At 44.0% G+C, this 18031-nt stretch overlaps 1 protein-coding gene across 2 annotated transcripts in view; it reads left to right on the top strand.

Moving 5' to 3' along the window:
* dpt (dermatopontin) overlaps positions 1–13641 on the top strand; it is a 33714-nt gene extending 20073 nt beyond the window's left edge. The window contains exons 2-5 of one of the 2 annotated variants that reach the window (XR_006759790.1): positions 4435–4560; positions 7342–7449; positions 9406–10621; positions 10864–13641. Coding sequence is in view for 1 of the 2 variants with exons in the window: in XM_014149879.2 (XP_014005354.1) it covers positions 4435–4560; positions 7342–7449; positions 9406–9472 (301 nt within the window). In the remaining variant the exon portion in view is untranslated. Of the gene's footprint in view, positions 1–4434; positions 4561–7341; positions 7450–9405 lie in introns of both variants that reach the window. The other variant, XM_014149879.2, reaches the window with a different exon arrangement.
* Positions 13642–18031: the final 4390 nt, after the last annotated feature.

The raw sequence follows: 18031 nt of genomic DNA, 5'->3' as shown, positions 1-18031 counted from the left end.
ATCAGGAAGCTGAATAAATATGTAATTCACTCGAGACAACGTCATTATTTCACATTAAAATATTCACTATTTTTCCCCTAAGAAACACTATCATTCATGTGTAGACTGAAAAGAAACATTGCCAATAGACGTAATGTATATTTATTTAGTCGTTAGGCGGTGATCAACACGCCGCTGCGGTTTGAAAAGGTATTTCATTAATATTGTGTTCCACCCTAACCATTGTGTTCCATACTAACCATTGTGTTCCACCCTATAACCATTGTGTTCCACCCTATAACCATTGTGTTCCATACTAACCATTGTGTTCCACCCTATAACCATTGTGTTCCACCCTATAACCATTGTGTTCCACCCTATAACCATTGTGTTCCACCCTAACCATTGTGTTCCACCCTATAACCATTGTGTTCCACCCTATAACCATTGTGTTCCACCCTATAACCATTGTGTTCCACCCTAACCATTGTGTTCCACCCTATAACCATTGTGTTCCACCCTATAACCATTGTGTTCCACCCTATAACCATTGTGTTCCACCCTAACCATTGTGTTCCACCCTATAACCATTGTGTTCCACCCTAACCATTGTGTTCCACCCTATAACCATTGTGTTCCACCCTAACCATTGTGTTCCACCCTATAACCATTGTGTTCCACCCTATAACCATTGTGTTCCACCCTATAACCATTGTGTTCCACCCTAACCATTGTGTTCCACCCTATAACCATTGTGTTCCACCCTAACCATTGTGTTCCACCCTATAACCATTGTGTTCCACCCTATAACCATTGTGTTCCACCCTATAACCATTGTGTTCCACCCTAACCATTGTGTTCCACCCTATAACCATTGTGTTCCACCCTATAACCATTGTGTTCCACCCTATAACCATTGTGTTCCACCCTAACCATTGTGTTCCACCCTATAACCATTGTGTTCCACCCTATAACCATTGTGTTCCACCCTATAACCATTGTGTTCCACCCTAACCATTGTGTTCCACCCTATAACCATTGTGTTCCACCCTAACCATTGTGTTCCACCCTATAACCATTGTGTTCCACCCTAACCATTGTGTTCCACCCTATAACCATTGTGTTCCACCCTATAACCATTGTGTTCCACCCTATAACCATTGTGTTCCACCCTAACCATTGTGTTCCACCCTATAACCATTGTGTTCCACCCTAACCATTGTGTTCCACCCTATAACCATTGTGTTCCACCTTAACACCCTAACCATTGTGTTCCACCCTAACCATTGTGTTCCACCCTAACCATTGTGTTCCATACTAACCATTGTGTTCCACCCTATAACCATTGTGTTCCACCCTATAACCATGTGTTCCACTCTAACCATTGTGTTCCACCCTATAACCATTGTGTTCCACCCTATAACCATGTGTTCCACCCTAACCATTGTGTTCCACCCTAACACCCTAACCATTGTGTTCCACTCTAACCATTGTGTTCCACCCTAACCATTGTGTTCCATACTAACCATTGTGTTCCACCCTATAACCATTGTGTTCCACCCTAACCATTGTGTTCCACCCTAACCATTGTGTTCCATACTAACCATTGTGTTCCACCATAACCATTGTGTTCCACCCTAACCATTGTGTTCCACCCTAACCATTGTGTTCCACCCTATAACCATTGTGTTCCACCCTATAACCATTGTGTTCCACCCTAACCATTGTGTTCCATACTAACCATTGTGTTCCACCATAACCATTGTGTTCCACCCTAACCATTGTGTTCCACCCTAACCATTGTGTTCCACCCTATAACCATTGTGTTCCACCCTATAACCATTGTGTTCCACACTAACCATTGTGTTCCACCCTATAACCATTGTGTTCCAACCTAACCATTGTGTTCCACCCTAACCATTGTGTTCCACCCTAACCATTGTGTTCCACCCTAACACCCTAACCATTGTGTTCCACCCTAACCATTGTGTTCCATACTAACCATTGTGTCTTAGCTTGCGGTAAGGTTAGGTTACTATCATGTCTGGAAACAAAGCCTTCCTCTGGGAACTGAGGTAGACGTGCTCTCTCATCCCAGAGGCTGAGGCACACACTGGAAATCTTTATTTATTCATTTAAATTGTACCTTTATTTAACTAGGCAAGTCAATTAAAAACAAATTCTTATTTTTCAATGATGGCCTACCGGGGAACAGTGGGGTAAACTGCCTTGTTCAGGGGCAGAACGACAGATTTTTACCTTGTCAGCTCGGGGATTCGATCATGCAACCTTGCGATTACAAGTCCAACGCTCTAACCACTAGGCTACCAAGGTGGTAGACGTGCAATGTTCCATAAAATCAAGCTGAGGCACACACATAGACAGAGACGTGCACTGTCCCATGGGCATCTCACACAGGGTTTTCCCTCAGGTTAATGGGGCTCAGTTTCTGATCCTCTGATCTCTGATCCTCTGATCCTCTGATATCTGATCCTCTGATATGTGATCCTCTGATATCTGATCCTCTGATCCTCTGATATCTGATCCTCTGATCCTCTGATATCTGATCCTCTGATCATCTGATATCTGATCCTCTGATCCTCTGATCCTCTGATATCTGATCATCTGATCATCTGATATCTGATCCTCTGATCCTCTGATCATCTGATATCGGATCCTCTGATATCTGATCCTCTGATCATCTGATATCTGATCCTCTGATCCTCTGATCCTCTGATCCTCTGATATCTGATCCTCTGATATCTGATCCTCTGATATCTGATCCTCTGATCCTCTGATATCTGATCCTCTGATCATCTGATATCTGATCCTCTGATCCTCTGATATCTGATCCTCTGATATCTGATCCTCTGATATCTGATCATCTGATCCTCTGATCCTCTGATCCTCTGATATCTGATCCTCTGATCCTCTGATCCTCTGATATCTGATCCTCTGATCATCTGATCCTTTGAATTTTGATCCTCTGATCTCTGATCCTCTGATCCTCTGATCATCTGATCTCTGATCCTCTGATATCTGATCCTCTGATCCTCTGATCCTTTGTGAAATCCTCCTGTAACGGGGTTCAGCGTGGATACCGCTGAGCTCCGAATTTCCGGCCTGGCCTCAAAGACTAGATGTAACATAGTAAACATAATCTGTGGCACTCAAATTAGTATGATTTGCTACGTTTGGTATGGTTAATTAAAACAGGTTATTCGAGACGAAACAAAAGGAAGGAGGTTGATCGGGGAGAATGGGTATAACGCGAATGTCTAGCAACCAAAATGTTAGCATTTTAGCAACTTTGCAACTACTTAGCATGTTAACTGACCCTTCCCCCTTTTACAAATTGTAATTAATACATACCATACGAAACGTAACAAATCATACTAAATGGATTGCGCTATATATACATTTTAAGGTCATTTCTAATTGAGCTGACATACACAGCATTGACTGTGAATGCAGTCCATGCTAACGCAGGAACAACGCTAACCTTCTGCGATACATGGACCTATCCTCCACGTTAGTTCTATAGCTGCTGGCTGGGCCACTGTTGCCATGACAAAGGGCTACAGATCACTGTGCTCTCAGCGCTCTAGGTTAACGTTGATCAAATTGTTCTGTTGTGATGACAACTGGCTGTATGGACTATAAACACACTACACCGTGTTTATATCAAATCACCAGAGTGGAGGAGAGAGGATGGGAGGGGAGGGGAGGAGGAGAGAGGACAGGAGAGGAGGAGAGGGGAGAGGAGGAGGAGAGGACAAGAGGGGAGGAGAGGGGACAGGAGAGGGGACAGGAGAGGAGGAGGAGAGAGGAGGGGAGGGGAGGAGAGGAGGAGGAGAGGACAGGAGAGGAGGAGGAGAGGACAAGAGGGGAGGGGAGGGGACATGAGAGGGGACAGGAGAGGAGGAGGAGAGAGGAGGGGAGGAGAGGAGGAGGAGAGGACAGGAGAGGAGGAGAGGGGAGAGGAGGAGAGGAGGAGAGGAGGAGAGGGGAGAGGAGGGGAGGAGGAGAGGACAGGAGTGGAGGAGAGGGGACAGGAGAGGGGAGAGGAGAGGAGGAGAGGACAGGAGGGGAGGAGAGGGGAGGACAGGAGGGGAGGAGAGGGGACAGGAGAGGGGACAGGAGGGGAGGAGAGGGGACAGGAGAGGGGAGAGGAGAGGAGGAGGAGAGGACAGGAGTGGAGGTTGAAAAGATGAGAAGATTGTTAATAAATTAAGCTTTCCTCGATGTAAAATGATAACTGCCTCATTTTCAACTCTTGGATGTCAATTGTATTGAAAGGATGAATTCATCTTACTTTGTTTAAGTGATCTGTAGTCAACTGAAGCCATTACAACTCTGTATCCTCGGTTTCTGAGACAAATCCTTTGAGATTCTTGGCCAACTATATTATGGGTCTTTGGTTCATAAAGTTTTAATTTACAAGTTGTATTTCAGGTCTTCAACATGCGGCAACAATGGTCTGGTGGCAGGGGTGATGAGCAAATACTTTGAGCCTGTCCTGGACCGTGAGTGGTCGTTCTACTGCTGTCGCTACAGCCGCCGCTGCCCCTACTCCTGCTGGTAAGTCCCCTACGCCTAACCCTTCCCAACCTTAACCTAACCTTAACCCTACCCAACCTTAACCTAACCTTAACCCTACCCAACCTAACCCTAACCCTACCCAACCTAGCCTGCGCCCTGGCCTGCCGCCCGCCGCCTGGCCCGCCCGGCCCAGCCGGCCTGGCCCTGCCCAGCCTGGCCTAGCCTCGCTGGCCGCGGCCTTCAGCCTGGCCGCCCGCGGCCCAGCCTGGCCCTGGCCCTGCCCGGCCTGGCCTCCTGGCCCTGGCCTCCGGCCTAGCCCGCTGCGCCGCCCTGCCCGCCTTGGCCTGGCCGCCTGCCCAGCCCGCCCGCCTGGCCCTGCCCGGCCCCGCGCCAGCCTGGCCCTGCCCTGCGCCTGGCCCTGGCCTGGCCTGGCCCTGCCCGGCCCTGCCCGGCCCGGCCTAGCCTGGCCTGGCCCCTGCGCCCGCCGCCTGGCCCTGAGCCCTGCCCCAGCCCCTGCCCGCAGCCTAACCTGACCCTAACCCTACCCAGCCCTGCCCGACCTTAACCTGGCCGCCAACCTGACCCAGCCCTGCCCAACCCAACCAGCCCTGCCCATCCTAACCCAGCCTTGGCCCTGCCCAGCCTAACCTAACCCTGCCCAGCCTAACCTAACCCTGCCCAGCCTGACCGCCCCTGCCTGGCCTAACGCCCAGCCCTAACCTGGCCAACCTGGCCTGGCCCTGCCCAGCCTAACCGCAAGCCTGACCTTGGCCCCTGCCCAGCCCTGCCCAACCTAACCCTACCCAGCCCTGCCCAACCTAGCCCTAACCCTGCCCTGCCCAGCCCAACCCTGGCCCTGCCCAGCCTGGCCTGGCCTGCCTGCCTGACCCTGCCCGACCTTGGCCTGGCCCTGCCCTGCCTGGCCTAACCTGACCCAGCCTGGCCCTGCCCTGGCCCTGCCCAACCTGACCTGACCTAGCCTGACCCTGGCCCTGCCCCACCTTGACCTGGCCCTAACCCTTGACCCTGCCCAACCTGACCTGACCTGACCCTGACCCTGCCCAACCTGACCCTGACCCTGCCCTGACCCTGCCCAACCTAACCCTGACCCTACCCTGGCCCTGCCCAGCCTTGCCTGACCCTGCCTGCCCAGCCTGACCCTAACGCTGCCCTGACCCTGCCCAACCCTGCCCTGCCCAACCTTGGCCTAACCCTACCCAACCTTGCCCTGGCCCTGCCCCTGCCCAGCCTAGCCCTGCCCAGCCGCCTGCCTACCCTACCCAACCAACCCTACCCAACCTGAACCTAACCCTAACCCTACCCAACCTAACCCTAACCCTAACCCTACCCAACCTAACCCTACCCAACCTTACCCTAACCCCCACCCAACCTTAACCTAACCCTAACCCTACCCAACCTTAACCCAACCCAACCCAACCTAACCCTAACCCTAACCCTACCCAACCTAACCCTACCCAACCTTAACCCAACCCAACCTTAACCTAACCCTACCCTACCCTACCCAACCTTAACCTAACCCTACCCTACCCTACCTAACCCTAACCCTACCCTACCCAACCTTAACCTAACCCTAACTCTACCCAACCTTAACCTAACCCTACCCTACCTAACCCTACCCAACCTTAACCTAACCCTAACCCTACCCAACCTTAACCTAACCCTAACCCCACCCAAACTTAACCTAACCCTACCCAACCTAACCCTAAACCTAACCCTACCCAACCTAACCCTAACCCTACCCACGCTATGTGGTTACACTACACTATGTAGTTACACTATGTAGTTACACTATGTAGTTACGCTATGTGTTTACACTATGTAGTTACACTATGTGTTTACACTATGTAGTTGCACTATGTAGTTGCACTATGTAGTTGCACTATGTAGTTACACTACACTATGTAGTTACACTATGTAGTTGCACTATGTAGTTACACTACACTATGTACTTACACTATGTAGTTACACTATGTGCTTACACTATGTAGTTACACTATGTAGTTACACTCTGTGTTTACACTATGTAGTTACACTATGTGTTTACACTATGTGTTTACACTATGTAGTTACACTATGTGTTTACACTATGTGTTTACACTATGTAGTTACACTCTGTGTTTACACTATGTAGTTACACTCTGTGTTTACACTATGTAGTTACACTCTGTGTTTACACTATGTAGTTACACTCTGTGTTTACACTATGTAGTTACACTATGTGGTTACACTATGTAGTTACACTACGTAGTTACACTATGTAGTTACACTATGTAGTTACACAATGTGGTTACACTACACTATGTAGTTACACTATGTGGTTACACTATGTAGTTACACTATGTAGTTACACTATGTAGTTACACTCTCTCTCTCTGTCTCTCTCCACTCTCTCTGTCTCTCTCTCTCTCCCTCTCTCGCTCTCATTCTTTCTCTCTCTCTCTGTCTCTCTCTCTGTCTCTCTCTCTCTGTCTCTCTCTCTCTGTCTCTCTCCACTCTCTCTGTCTCTCTCTCTCTCTCTCTCTCTCTCTCTCTCTCTGTCTCTCCCTCTCTCCCCCTCATCTTTATTATTTTGGAACTTTTGTGAGTACTGTTTACTGTTCATTTTCATTGTTTATTTGACTTTTGTTTACTATCTATTTCACTTGCTTTGGCAATAAATCCAGGGAGAGAGTGAGGGAGAAAGGGAGAGAGGGAGATTTCAGATGTCATATTATGTCTATATACAGTGTTGCAACAATGTGCAAATAGCTCAAGTACACAAGGGAAAATAAATAAACATCTCTCTCTCTCTCTCCATAGGAAATCATTGGAGGTACCTGGGCAATACAGAGAGGAGGGAGAGTTTGTCATCCCAGGCTACGGCTACTTCATCAGAGGGGCCCAGACCACCTTCGATGGAGTTCTCAGGTCTGTAGACTGTAGCTGCAGGTCATTCATTGGTCAGTTAGTTAGTTAGTTATTTATCTAGTTAGTTAGTTAGTTAACTAGTTAGTTAGTTAGTTAGTTAGTTAGTTAGTTAGTTAGTTAGTTACTTAGTTACTTAGTTACTTAGTTAGTTAGTTATCTAACTAGTTAGTTATCTAGCTAGTTAGTTATTTATTTATGTATTTATCTAGTTAGTTAGTTATCTAACTAGTTAGTTATCTAGCTAGTTAGTTAGCTAGTTAGTTAGTTAGTTAGTTAGTTAGTTAGTTAGTTAGTTAGTTAGTTATCTAGCTAGTTGGTTAGTTATCTAGCTAGTTAGTTAGTTAGATATTTATTTATCTAGTTAGTTAGTTATCTAACTAGTTAGTTATCTAGTTAGTTAGTTAGTTATCTAGCCAGTTAGTTAGTTATCTAGTTATCTAGTTATCTAGTTATCATCTAGTTAGTTAGTTAGTTAGTTAGTTAGTTAGTTAGTTAGTTAGTTAGTTAGTTAGTTAGCTAGTTAGCTAGTTAGTTAGTTAGTTATCTAGCTAGTTAGTTCGTTAGTTAGTTATTTATCTAGTTAGTTAGTTATTTAGTTAGTTAGCTAGCTAGCTATCTAGTTAGTTAGTTATCTAGCTAGGTATCTAGTTAGTTAGTTAGTTAGTTAGTTAGTTAGTTAGTTAGTTATCTAGTTCGTTAGTTATCTAGCTAGTTAGTTCGTTAGTTAGTTATTTATCTAGTTAGTTAGTTATCTAGCTAGTTAGTTAATTAGTTTGTTATTTATCTAGTTAGTTAGTTATTTAGTTAGTTAGCTAGCTAGCTATCTAGTTAGTTAGTTATCTAGCTAGGTAGTTAGTTAGTTATCTAGTTAGTTAGTTATCTAGTTAGTTAGTTAGTTAGTTAGTTAGTTAGTTAGTTAGTTAGTTAGTTAGTTAGTTAGTTAGTTATCTAGCTAGTTAGTTAGTTAGTTAGTTAGTTATCTAGTTAGTTAGTTAGTTAGCTAGTTATCTAGCTAGTTATCTAGCTAGTTAGTTAGTCAGTCAGTCAGTCAGTCAGTCAGTCAGTCAGTCAGTCAGTCAGTCAGTCAAGGGGCCCAGTACTCCAGTCTGTAGTAGCTGGAGTTTGGAGTGGCTCCTTCCAACTCGTGTCTGGTATTACATTGTAGTTACATGGTAGTTGCATTGCAGTAGCTTGGAATGGTAGTATTTTTAATCTTCTCTCTTTACCCTAAAAAAATAAAGTATGTCTACTCCATCACTTGATGAAGTCCAAAACGTTTCATGGCTTCAGGAGGGAGGACTGAAATAGTAGTCCATTTATACCACTGAAGCGGGGCGAAGCCATCTCATATCTCAGCCTGACGTTTCATAGCAGTATATATCCATCCATCCACTCACTGTGGAAACAGCCTGTCATTCACCTCCATCCATCCACTCACTGTGGAAACAGCCTGTCATTCACCTCCATCCATCCACTCACTGTGGAAACAGCCTGTCATTCACCTCCATCCATCCACTCACTGTGGAAACAGCCTGTCATTTACCTCCATCCATCCACTCACTGTGGAAACAGCCTGTCATTCACCTCCATCCATCCACTCACTGTGGAAACAGCCTGTCATTCACCTCCATCCATCCACTCACTGTGGAAACAGCCTGTCATTCACCTCCATCCATCCACTCACTGTGGAAACAGCCTGTCATTTACCTCCATCCATCCACTCACTGTGGAAACAGCCTGTCATTCACCTCCATCCATCCACTCACTGTGGAAACAGCCTGTCATTCACCTCCATCCATCCACTCACTGTGGAAACAGCCTGTCATTCACTGTCTGTCTGTCTGTCTGTCTGTCTGTCTGTCTGTCTGTCTGTCTGTCTGTCTGTCTGTCTGTCTGTCTGTCTGTCTGTCTGTTTGCCTGTCTGATAACCTTCTTCTCTCTTTTTGTTTGTTGCAGAGATCGGCAGTGGAAGTACATTGTGTGCAGAATGACCGATTTCGACTGTGAATTTGAGAATTTATAGACGTACATTCAGACTCAGTAAACAAGGCGAGATGGCCACTGGTGTTTGGCGAAGAGAGTCTCGCGTGCGACAAACCGCTGTTCTACTACCATCAGCCAAGCAGATGCTTCCCTCTACATGAATTTGTCTTTCACTTCAACCACTAAAGTACGACGACACAAATCCACAATAGCAACAGATCCCCAGAATCATTAAGTCCAATATTCACATCCCCTCCTAGTATCATTAACTCCAATATTCACATCCCCTCCCAGAATCATTAAGTCCAATATTCACATCCCCTCCTAGAATCATTAAGTCCAATATTCACATCCCCTCCTAGAATCATTAAGTCCAATATTCACATCCCCTCCTAGTATCATTAAGTCCAATATTCACATCCCCTCCTAGAATCATTAAGTCCAATATTCACATCCCCTCCTAGAATCATTAAGTCCAATATTCACATCCCCTCCTAGAATCATTAAGTCCAATATTCACATCCCCTCCTAGAATCATTAAGTCCATTATTCACATCCCCTCCTAGAATCATTAAGTCCAATATTCACATCCCCTCCTAGTATCATTAAGTCCAATATTCACATCCCCTCCCAGTATCATTAAGTCCATTATTCACATCCCCTCCTAGAATCATTAAGTCCAATATTCACATCCCCTCCCAGAATCATTAAGTCCAATATTCACATCCCCTCACAGAATCATTAAGTCCAATATTCACATCCCCTCCCAGAATCATTAAGTCCAATATTCACATCCCCTCACAGAATCATTAAGTCCAATATTCACATCCCCTCCCAGTATCATTAAGTCCAATATTCACATCCCCTCCCAGAATCATTAAGTTCAATATTCACATCCCTTCCCAGAATCATTAAGTCCATTATTCACATCCCCTCCTAGAATCATTAAGTCCAATATTCACATCCCCTCCCAGAATCATTAAGTCCAATATTCACATCCCCTCCTAGAATCATTAAGTCCAATATTCACATCCCCTCCTAGAATCATTAAGTCCAATATTCACATCCCCTCCTAGAATCATTAAGTATAATTTATTCACATCCCCTCCTAGAATCATTAAGTCCAATATTCACATCCCCTCCCAGAATCATTAAGTCCAATATTCACATCCCCTCCCAGAATCATTAAGTCCAATATTCACATCCTCTCCTAGAATCATTAAGTATAATTTATTCCCATCCCCTCCTAGAATCATTAAGTCCAATATTCACATCCCCTCCTAGAATCATTAAGTCCAATATTCACATCCCCTCCTAGAATCATTAAGTCCAATATTCACATCCCCTCCTAGAATCATTAAGTATAATTTATTCACATCCCCTCCTAGAATCATTAAGTCCAATATTCACATCCCCTCCCAGAATCATTAGGTCCAATATTCACATCCCTTCCCAGAATCATTAAGTCCAATATTCACGTCCCTTCTCAGAATCATTAAGTCCATTATTCACATCCCCTCCTAGAATCATTAAGTCCAATATTCACATCCCCTCCCAGAATCATTAAGTCCAATATTCACATCCCCTCCTAGAATCATTAAGTCCAATATTCACATCCCCTCCTAGAATCATTAAGTATAATTTATTCACATCCCCTCCCAGAATCATTAAGTCCAATATTCACATCCCCTCACAGAATCATTAAGTCCAATATTCACATCCCCTCCCAGAATCATTAAGTCCAATATTCACATCCCCTCCCAGAATCATTAAGTCCAATATTCACATCCCTTCCCAGAATCATTAAGTTCATTATTCACATCCCCTCCTAGAATCATTAAGTCCAATATTCACATCCCTTCCCAGAATCATTAAGTTCATTATTCACATCCCCTCCTAGAATCATTAAGTCCAATATTCACATCCCCTCCTAGAATCATTAAGTATAATTTATTCACATCCCCTCCTAGAATCATTAAGTCCAATATTCACATCCCCTCCCAGAATCATTAAGTCCAATATTCACATCCCCTCCCAGAATCATTAAGTCCATTATTCACATCCCCGTCCTAGAATCATTAAGTATAATTTATTCACATCCCCTCCTAGTATCATTAAGTCCAATATTCACATCCCCTCCTAGAATCATTAAGTTCATTATTCACATCCCCTCCTAGAATCATTAAGTCCATTTATTCACATCCCCTCCCAGAATCATTAAGTCAAATATTCACATCCCCTCCCAGAATCATTAAGTCCATTATTCACATCCCCTCCTAGAATCATTAAGTATAATTTATTCACATCCCCTCCTAGTATCATTAAGTCCAATATTCACATCCCCTCCTAGAATCATTAAGTTCATTATTCACATCCCCTCCTAGAATCATTAAGTCCATTTATTCACATCCCCTCCCAGAATCATTAAGTCCAATATTCACATCCCCTCCTAGAATCATTAAGTCCAATATTCACATCCCCTCCTAGAATCATTAAGTCCATTATTCACATCCCCTCCTAGTATCATTAAGTCCAATATTCACATCCCCTCCTAGAATCATTAAGTCCAATATTCACATCCCCTCCTAGAATCATTAAGTCCAATATTCACATCCCCTCCTAGAATCATTAAGTATAATTTATTCACATCCCCTCCTAGAATCATTAAGTCCAAAATTCACATCCCCTCCCAGAATCATTAAGTCCAATATTCACATCCCCTCCTAGAATCATTAAGTCCAATATTCACATCCCCTCCTAGAATCATTAAGTATAATTTATTCACATCCCCTCCCAGAATCATTAAGTCCAATATTCACATCCCCTCACAGAATCATTAAGTCCAATATTCACATCCCCTCCCAGAATCATTAAGTCCAATATTCACATCCCCTCCCAGAATCATTAAGTCCAATATTCACATCCCTTCCCAGAATCATTAAGTCCATTATTCACATCCCCTCCTAGAATCATTATGTCCAATATTCACATCCCCTCCCAGAATCATTAAGTCCAATATTCACATCCCCTCCTAGAATCATTAAGTCCAATATTCACATCCCCTCCTAAAATCATTAAGTATAATTTATTCACATCCCCTCCTAGAATCATTAAGTCCAATATTCACATCCCCTCCCAGAATCATTAAGTCCAATATTCACATCCCCTCCCAGAATCATTAAGTCCAATATTCACATCCCCTCCTAGAATCATTAAGTTCATTATTCACATCCCCTCCTAGAATCATTAAGTCCATTTATTCACATCCCCTCCCAGAATCATTAAGTCCAATATTCACATCCCCTCCTAGAATCATTAAGTCGAATATTCACATCCCCTCCCAGAATCATTAAGTCCAATATTCACATCCCCTCCCAGAATCATTAAGTCCAATATTCACATCCCCTCCTAGAATCATTAAGTCCATTATTCACATCCCCTCCTAGTATCATTAAGTCCAATATTCACATCCCCTCCTAGAATCATTAAGTCCAATATTCACATCCCCTCCTAGAATCATTAAGTCCAATATTCACATCCCCTCCCAGAATCATTAAGTCCAATATTCACATCCCCTCCTAGTATCATTAAGTCCAATATTCACAACCCCTCCTAGAATCATTAAGTCCAATATTCACATCCCCTCCTAGAATCATTAAGTCCATTATTCACATCCCCTCCTAGTATCATTAAGTTCAATATTCACATCCCCTCCCAGAATCATTAAGTCCAATATTCACATCCCCTCCCAGTATCATTAAGTCCAATATTCACATCCCCTCCCAGTATCATTAAGTCCAATATTCACATCCCCTCCTAGAATCATTAAGTCCAATATTCACATCCCCTCCTAGAATCATTAAGTCCAATATTCACATCCCCTCCTAGAATCATTAAGTCCAATATTCACATCCCTCCTAGAATCATTAAGTATCATTTATTCATCCTTGTTAATGACATATCACTGTTTACTATTAATATTGCATTATCCTTGATTCTTGATAATAACCATGCTTGTATTATTTTTTTGGGATGAATGTAATCTTAAGTTTTAGATGTCAAATCACTTATCTTTATATCTATCATAGCACCATAGCAATATAAATAAAATGTCTGTGTACAGCACTTAGCCTACTTTTCCAAATGTAAACGATCCAAGTAATGTCTCTACTTGTTATGATCAATAAAAGTCCAATGGTTGAACGATAACAGAGTATCAGAGTGTATCAGTTTGGGTTCAGTTGGTAGGTCACGGTTCAGTTGGTTGGTCACGGTTCAGTTGGTAGAGCAGTGTTCAGTTGGTAGAGCACGGTTCAGTTGGTAGGTCACGGTTCAGTTGGTAGGTCACGGTTCAGTTGGTAGGTCACGGTTCAGTTGGTAGGTCACGGTTCAGTTGGATGGTTCAGTTGGTAGGTCACGGTTCAGTTGGATGGTTCAGTTGGTAGGTCACGGTTCAGTTGGTAGAGCACGGTTCAGTTGGTAGGTCACGGTTCAGTTGGTAGGTCACGGTTCTGTTGGTAGGTCACGGTTCAGTTGGATGGTTCAGTTGGTAGGTCACGGTTCAGTTGGTAGAGCACGGTTCAGTTGGTAGGTCACGGTTCAGTTGGTAGGTCACGGTTCGTTTGCAGCACCAGGGTTGTGGGTTTGATTCCTATGGGGGTGACCCCATGCATTCCCTACTCTAAATCACTCTGGATAAGAGTGTCTGCTAAGTGACTAAAATGAACAATGAGATGTTAGACCACAGGGTGAACCAGGGAAGAGGACTGGAGAGGAGAGTGTATCCATGTTGTGATGTCAGACCACAGGATGAACCACAGACTCCAACACTGCAAGATGAAGGCAGCTCTGAGCAGCACATTAACTGCCGTAGATATACAGTGCCTTCGGAAAGTGTTCCGACCCCTCGACTTTTCCCCATATTTTGTTACGTTACAGCCTTATTCTAAAATGGATTAAATACATGTTTTTCCTCAGCAATCTACACACAATACTCCATAATTACAAAGCGAAAAACAGGGTTTTAGAAATGTTTGCAAAAAAAAACTAAAAACTAACAGAAATACCTTATTTACATAAGTATTCAGACCATTTGCTATGAGACTCAAAATGTAGCTCAGGTGCATCCTGTTTCCATTGATCATCCTTGAGATGTTTCTACAACTTGATGTCTGCAGCATTGAAGGTCCCCAAGAACACAGTGGCCTCCATCATTTTTAAATGGAAGATGTTTGGAACCACCAAGACTCTTCCTAGAGCTGGCCGCACGGCCAAACTGAGCAATCGGGGGATAAGGGCCTTGGTAAGGGAGGTGACCAAGAACCCGATGGTCACTCTGACAGAGCTCCAGAGTTCCTCTGTGGAGATGGGAGAACATTCCAGAAGGACAACCATCTCTGCAGCACTCCACCAATCAGGCCTTTATGGTAGAGTGGCCAGACGGAAGCCACTCCTCAGTAAAAGGCACATGACAGCCCACTTGGAGTTTGCCAAAAGGCACCTAAAGACTCTCAGACCATGAGAAACAAGATTCTCTTGTCTGATGAAACCAAGGTTGAAGTCTTCAGCCTGAATGCCAAGCGTCACGTCTGGAGGAAACCTGGCACCATCCCTACAGTGAAGCACGGTGATGGTATCATCATGCTGTGGGGATGTTTTTCAGCAGCAGGGATGGGTGAACGGAGCAAAGAACAGAGAGATCCTTGATGAAAACCTGCTCAGGACCTCAGACTGGGGCGAAGGTTCACCTTCCAACAGGACAACAACCCTAAGCACACAGCCAAGACAAAGCAGGAGTGGCTTCAGGACAAGTCTTTGAATGTCCTTGAGTGGCCCAGCCAGAGCCCGGACTTGAACCCGATCAAACATCTCTGGAGAGACCTGAAAATACCTGTGCAGCAACGCTCCCCATCCAACCTGACAGAGCTTGAGAGGATCTGCAGAGAAGGGTGGGAGAAACTCCACAAATACAGGTGTGCCAAGCTTGTAGTGTCATACTCAAGAAGACGCGAGTCTATAATCACTGCCAGTATCTATAAATAATCTACACCTGGAGACAGTATCTATAAATAATCTGACCTGGAGACAGTATCTATAAATAATCTAGACCTGGAGACAGTATCTATAAATAATCTGACCTGGAGACAGTATCTATAAATAATCTGAACTGGAGACAGTATCTATAAATAATCTGAACTGGAGACAGTATCTATAAATAATCTGAACTGGAGACAGTATCTATAAATAATCTGAACTGGAGACAGTATCTATAAATAATCTTGACCTGGAGACAGTATCTATAAATAATCTGAACTGGAGACAGTATATATAAATAATCTAGACCTGGAGACAGTATCTATAAATAATCTGAACTGGAGACAGTATCTATAAATAATCTGAACCGGAGACAGTATCTATAAATATTCTGAACTGGAGACAGTATCTATAAATAATCTACACCTGGAGACAGTATCTATAAATAATCTAGACCTGGAGACAGTATCTATAAATAATCTGAACTGGAGACAGTATCTATAAATAATCTGAACTGGAGACAGTATCTATAAATAATCTGAACTGGAGACAGTATCTATAAATAATCTGACCTGGAGACAGTATCTATAAATAATCTAGACCTGGAGACAGTATCTATAAATAATCTGAACTGGAGACAGTATCTATAAATAATCTGAACTGGAGACAGTATCTATAAATAATCTGAACTGGAGACAGTATCTATAAATAATCTGAACTGGAGACAGTATCTATAAATAATCTGACCTGGAGACAGTATCTATAAATAATCTGACCTGGAGACAGTATCTATAAATAATCTGAACTGGAGACAGTATCTATAAATCATCTGAACTGGAGACAGTATCTATAAATAATCTGACCTGGAGACAGTATCTATAAATAATCTACACCTGGAGACAGTATCTATAAATAATCTACACCTGGAGACAGTATCTATAAATAATCTGAACTGGAGACAGTATCTATAAATAATCTGAACTGGAGACAGTATCTATAAATAATCTGAACTGGAGACAGTATCTATAAATAATCTGAACTGGAGACAGTATCTATAAATAATCTGAACTGGAGACAGTATCTATAAATAATCTACACCTGGAGACAGTATCTATAAATAATCTGAACTGGAGACAGTATCTATAAATAATCTGACCTGGAGACAGTATCTATAAATAATCTGAACTGGAGACAGTATCTATAAATAATCTGAACTGGAGACAGTATCTATAAATAATCTGAACTGGAGACAGTATCTATAAATAATCTGAACTGGAGACAGTATCTATAAATAATCTGACCTGGAGACAGTATCTATAAATAATCTTAACTGGAGACAGTATCTATAAATAATCTGAACTGGAGACAGTATCTATAAATAATCTTAACTGGAGACAGTATCTATAAATAATCTAGACCTGGAGACAGTATCTATAAATAATCTGAACTGGAGACAGTATCTATAAATAATCTGAACTGGAGACAGTATCTATAAATAATCTACACCTGGAGACAGTATCTATAAATAATCTGAACTGGAGACAGTATCTATAAATAATCTACACCTGGAGACATTTACATTTACATTTTAGTCATTTAGCAGACGCTCTTATCCAGAGCAATTTACAGTAGTGAATGCATACATTTCATACATTTTTTTCTCCGTACTGGCCCCCCGTGGGAATCGAACTCGATTAGTGTCGGTGGCGGCTCTGGTACGGGACGAAGTACCCGCTCATCCCGCGGATCCGCCAGCATCAGGGCGGCTCTGGTGTGGAACGAAGAACCCACTCAGCTCGTGGATCCACCATCTTTGGTGGCGGCTCTGGTGCGGGCCGAAGAAACCGCTCATCCCGCGGATCCAGCCATGGACCCAGGCTGAACACTGTGCCTGGACTGGATCTCGATGCCGAGGAAGGCTCCTGCCATGGAGTGGGACTGGACGCCGTGTTTGAACTGGGCATCGGCGCAGAGGAGAACTCCTGCCATGGAGCTGGACTGGACGCCGTGTTTGGAAGCTCCGGACCGTTGACCGTTGCCTGCGGTTCTGGACCGTGGACCGTCGCCGGAGGTTCCAGACCGTGGACCGTGGACCGTCGCCGGAGGTTCCGGACCGTGTACCGTCGCCGGAGGTTCCGGACCGTGGAGCGTTGCCGGAGGTTCCGGACCGTGGACCGTCACCGGAGGTTTCGGGTTGTGGACCGTCTCAGGAGGTTCCGGACTGTAGACCGTCTCAGGAGGTTCCGGACTGTAGACCGTCTCCGGAGGTTCCGGACTGTAGACCGTCTCAGGAGGTTCCAGACCGTGGACCGTGGACCGTCACCGGAGGTTCCGGACTGTAGACCGTCTCAGGAGGTTCCGGACTGTAGACCGTCTTAGGAGGTTCCGGACTGTAGACCGTCTCAGGAGGTTCCGGACTGTAGACTGTCTTAGGAGGTTCCGGACTGTAGACCGTCTCAGGAGGTTCCGGACTGTAGACCGTCTTAGGAGGTTCCGGACATCCACTGTACATCAAAAAACCTTTAATAAGCAATGAGGCTGATGCAACAGATCACAACGTTTAGCT

The sequence above is a fragment of the Salmo salar genome, chromosome ssa16, assembly GCF_905237065.1.
Source record: "Salmo salar chromosome ssa16, Ssal_v3.1, whole genome shotgun sequence".
Taxonomy (NCBI): Eukaryota; Metazoa; Chordata; class Actinopteri; order Salmoniformes; family Salmonidae; genus Salmo; species Salmo salar.
Note: the sequence above shows the minus strand (reverse complement) of the source record. Positions and strands in the feature narration are given on the sequence as shown.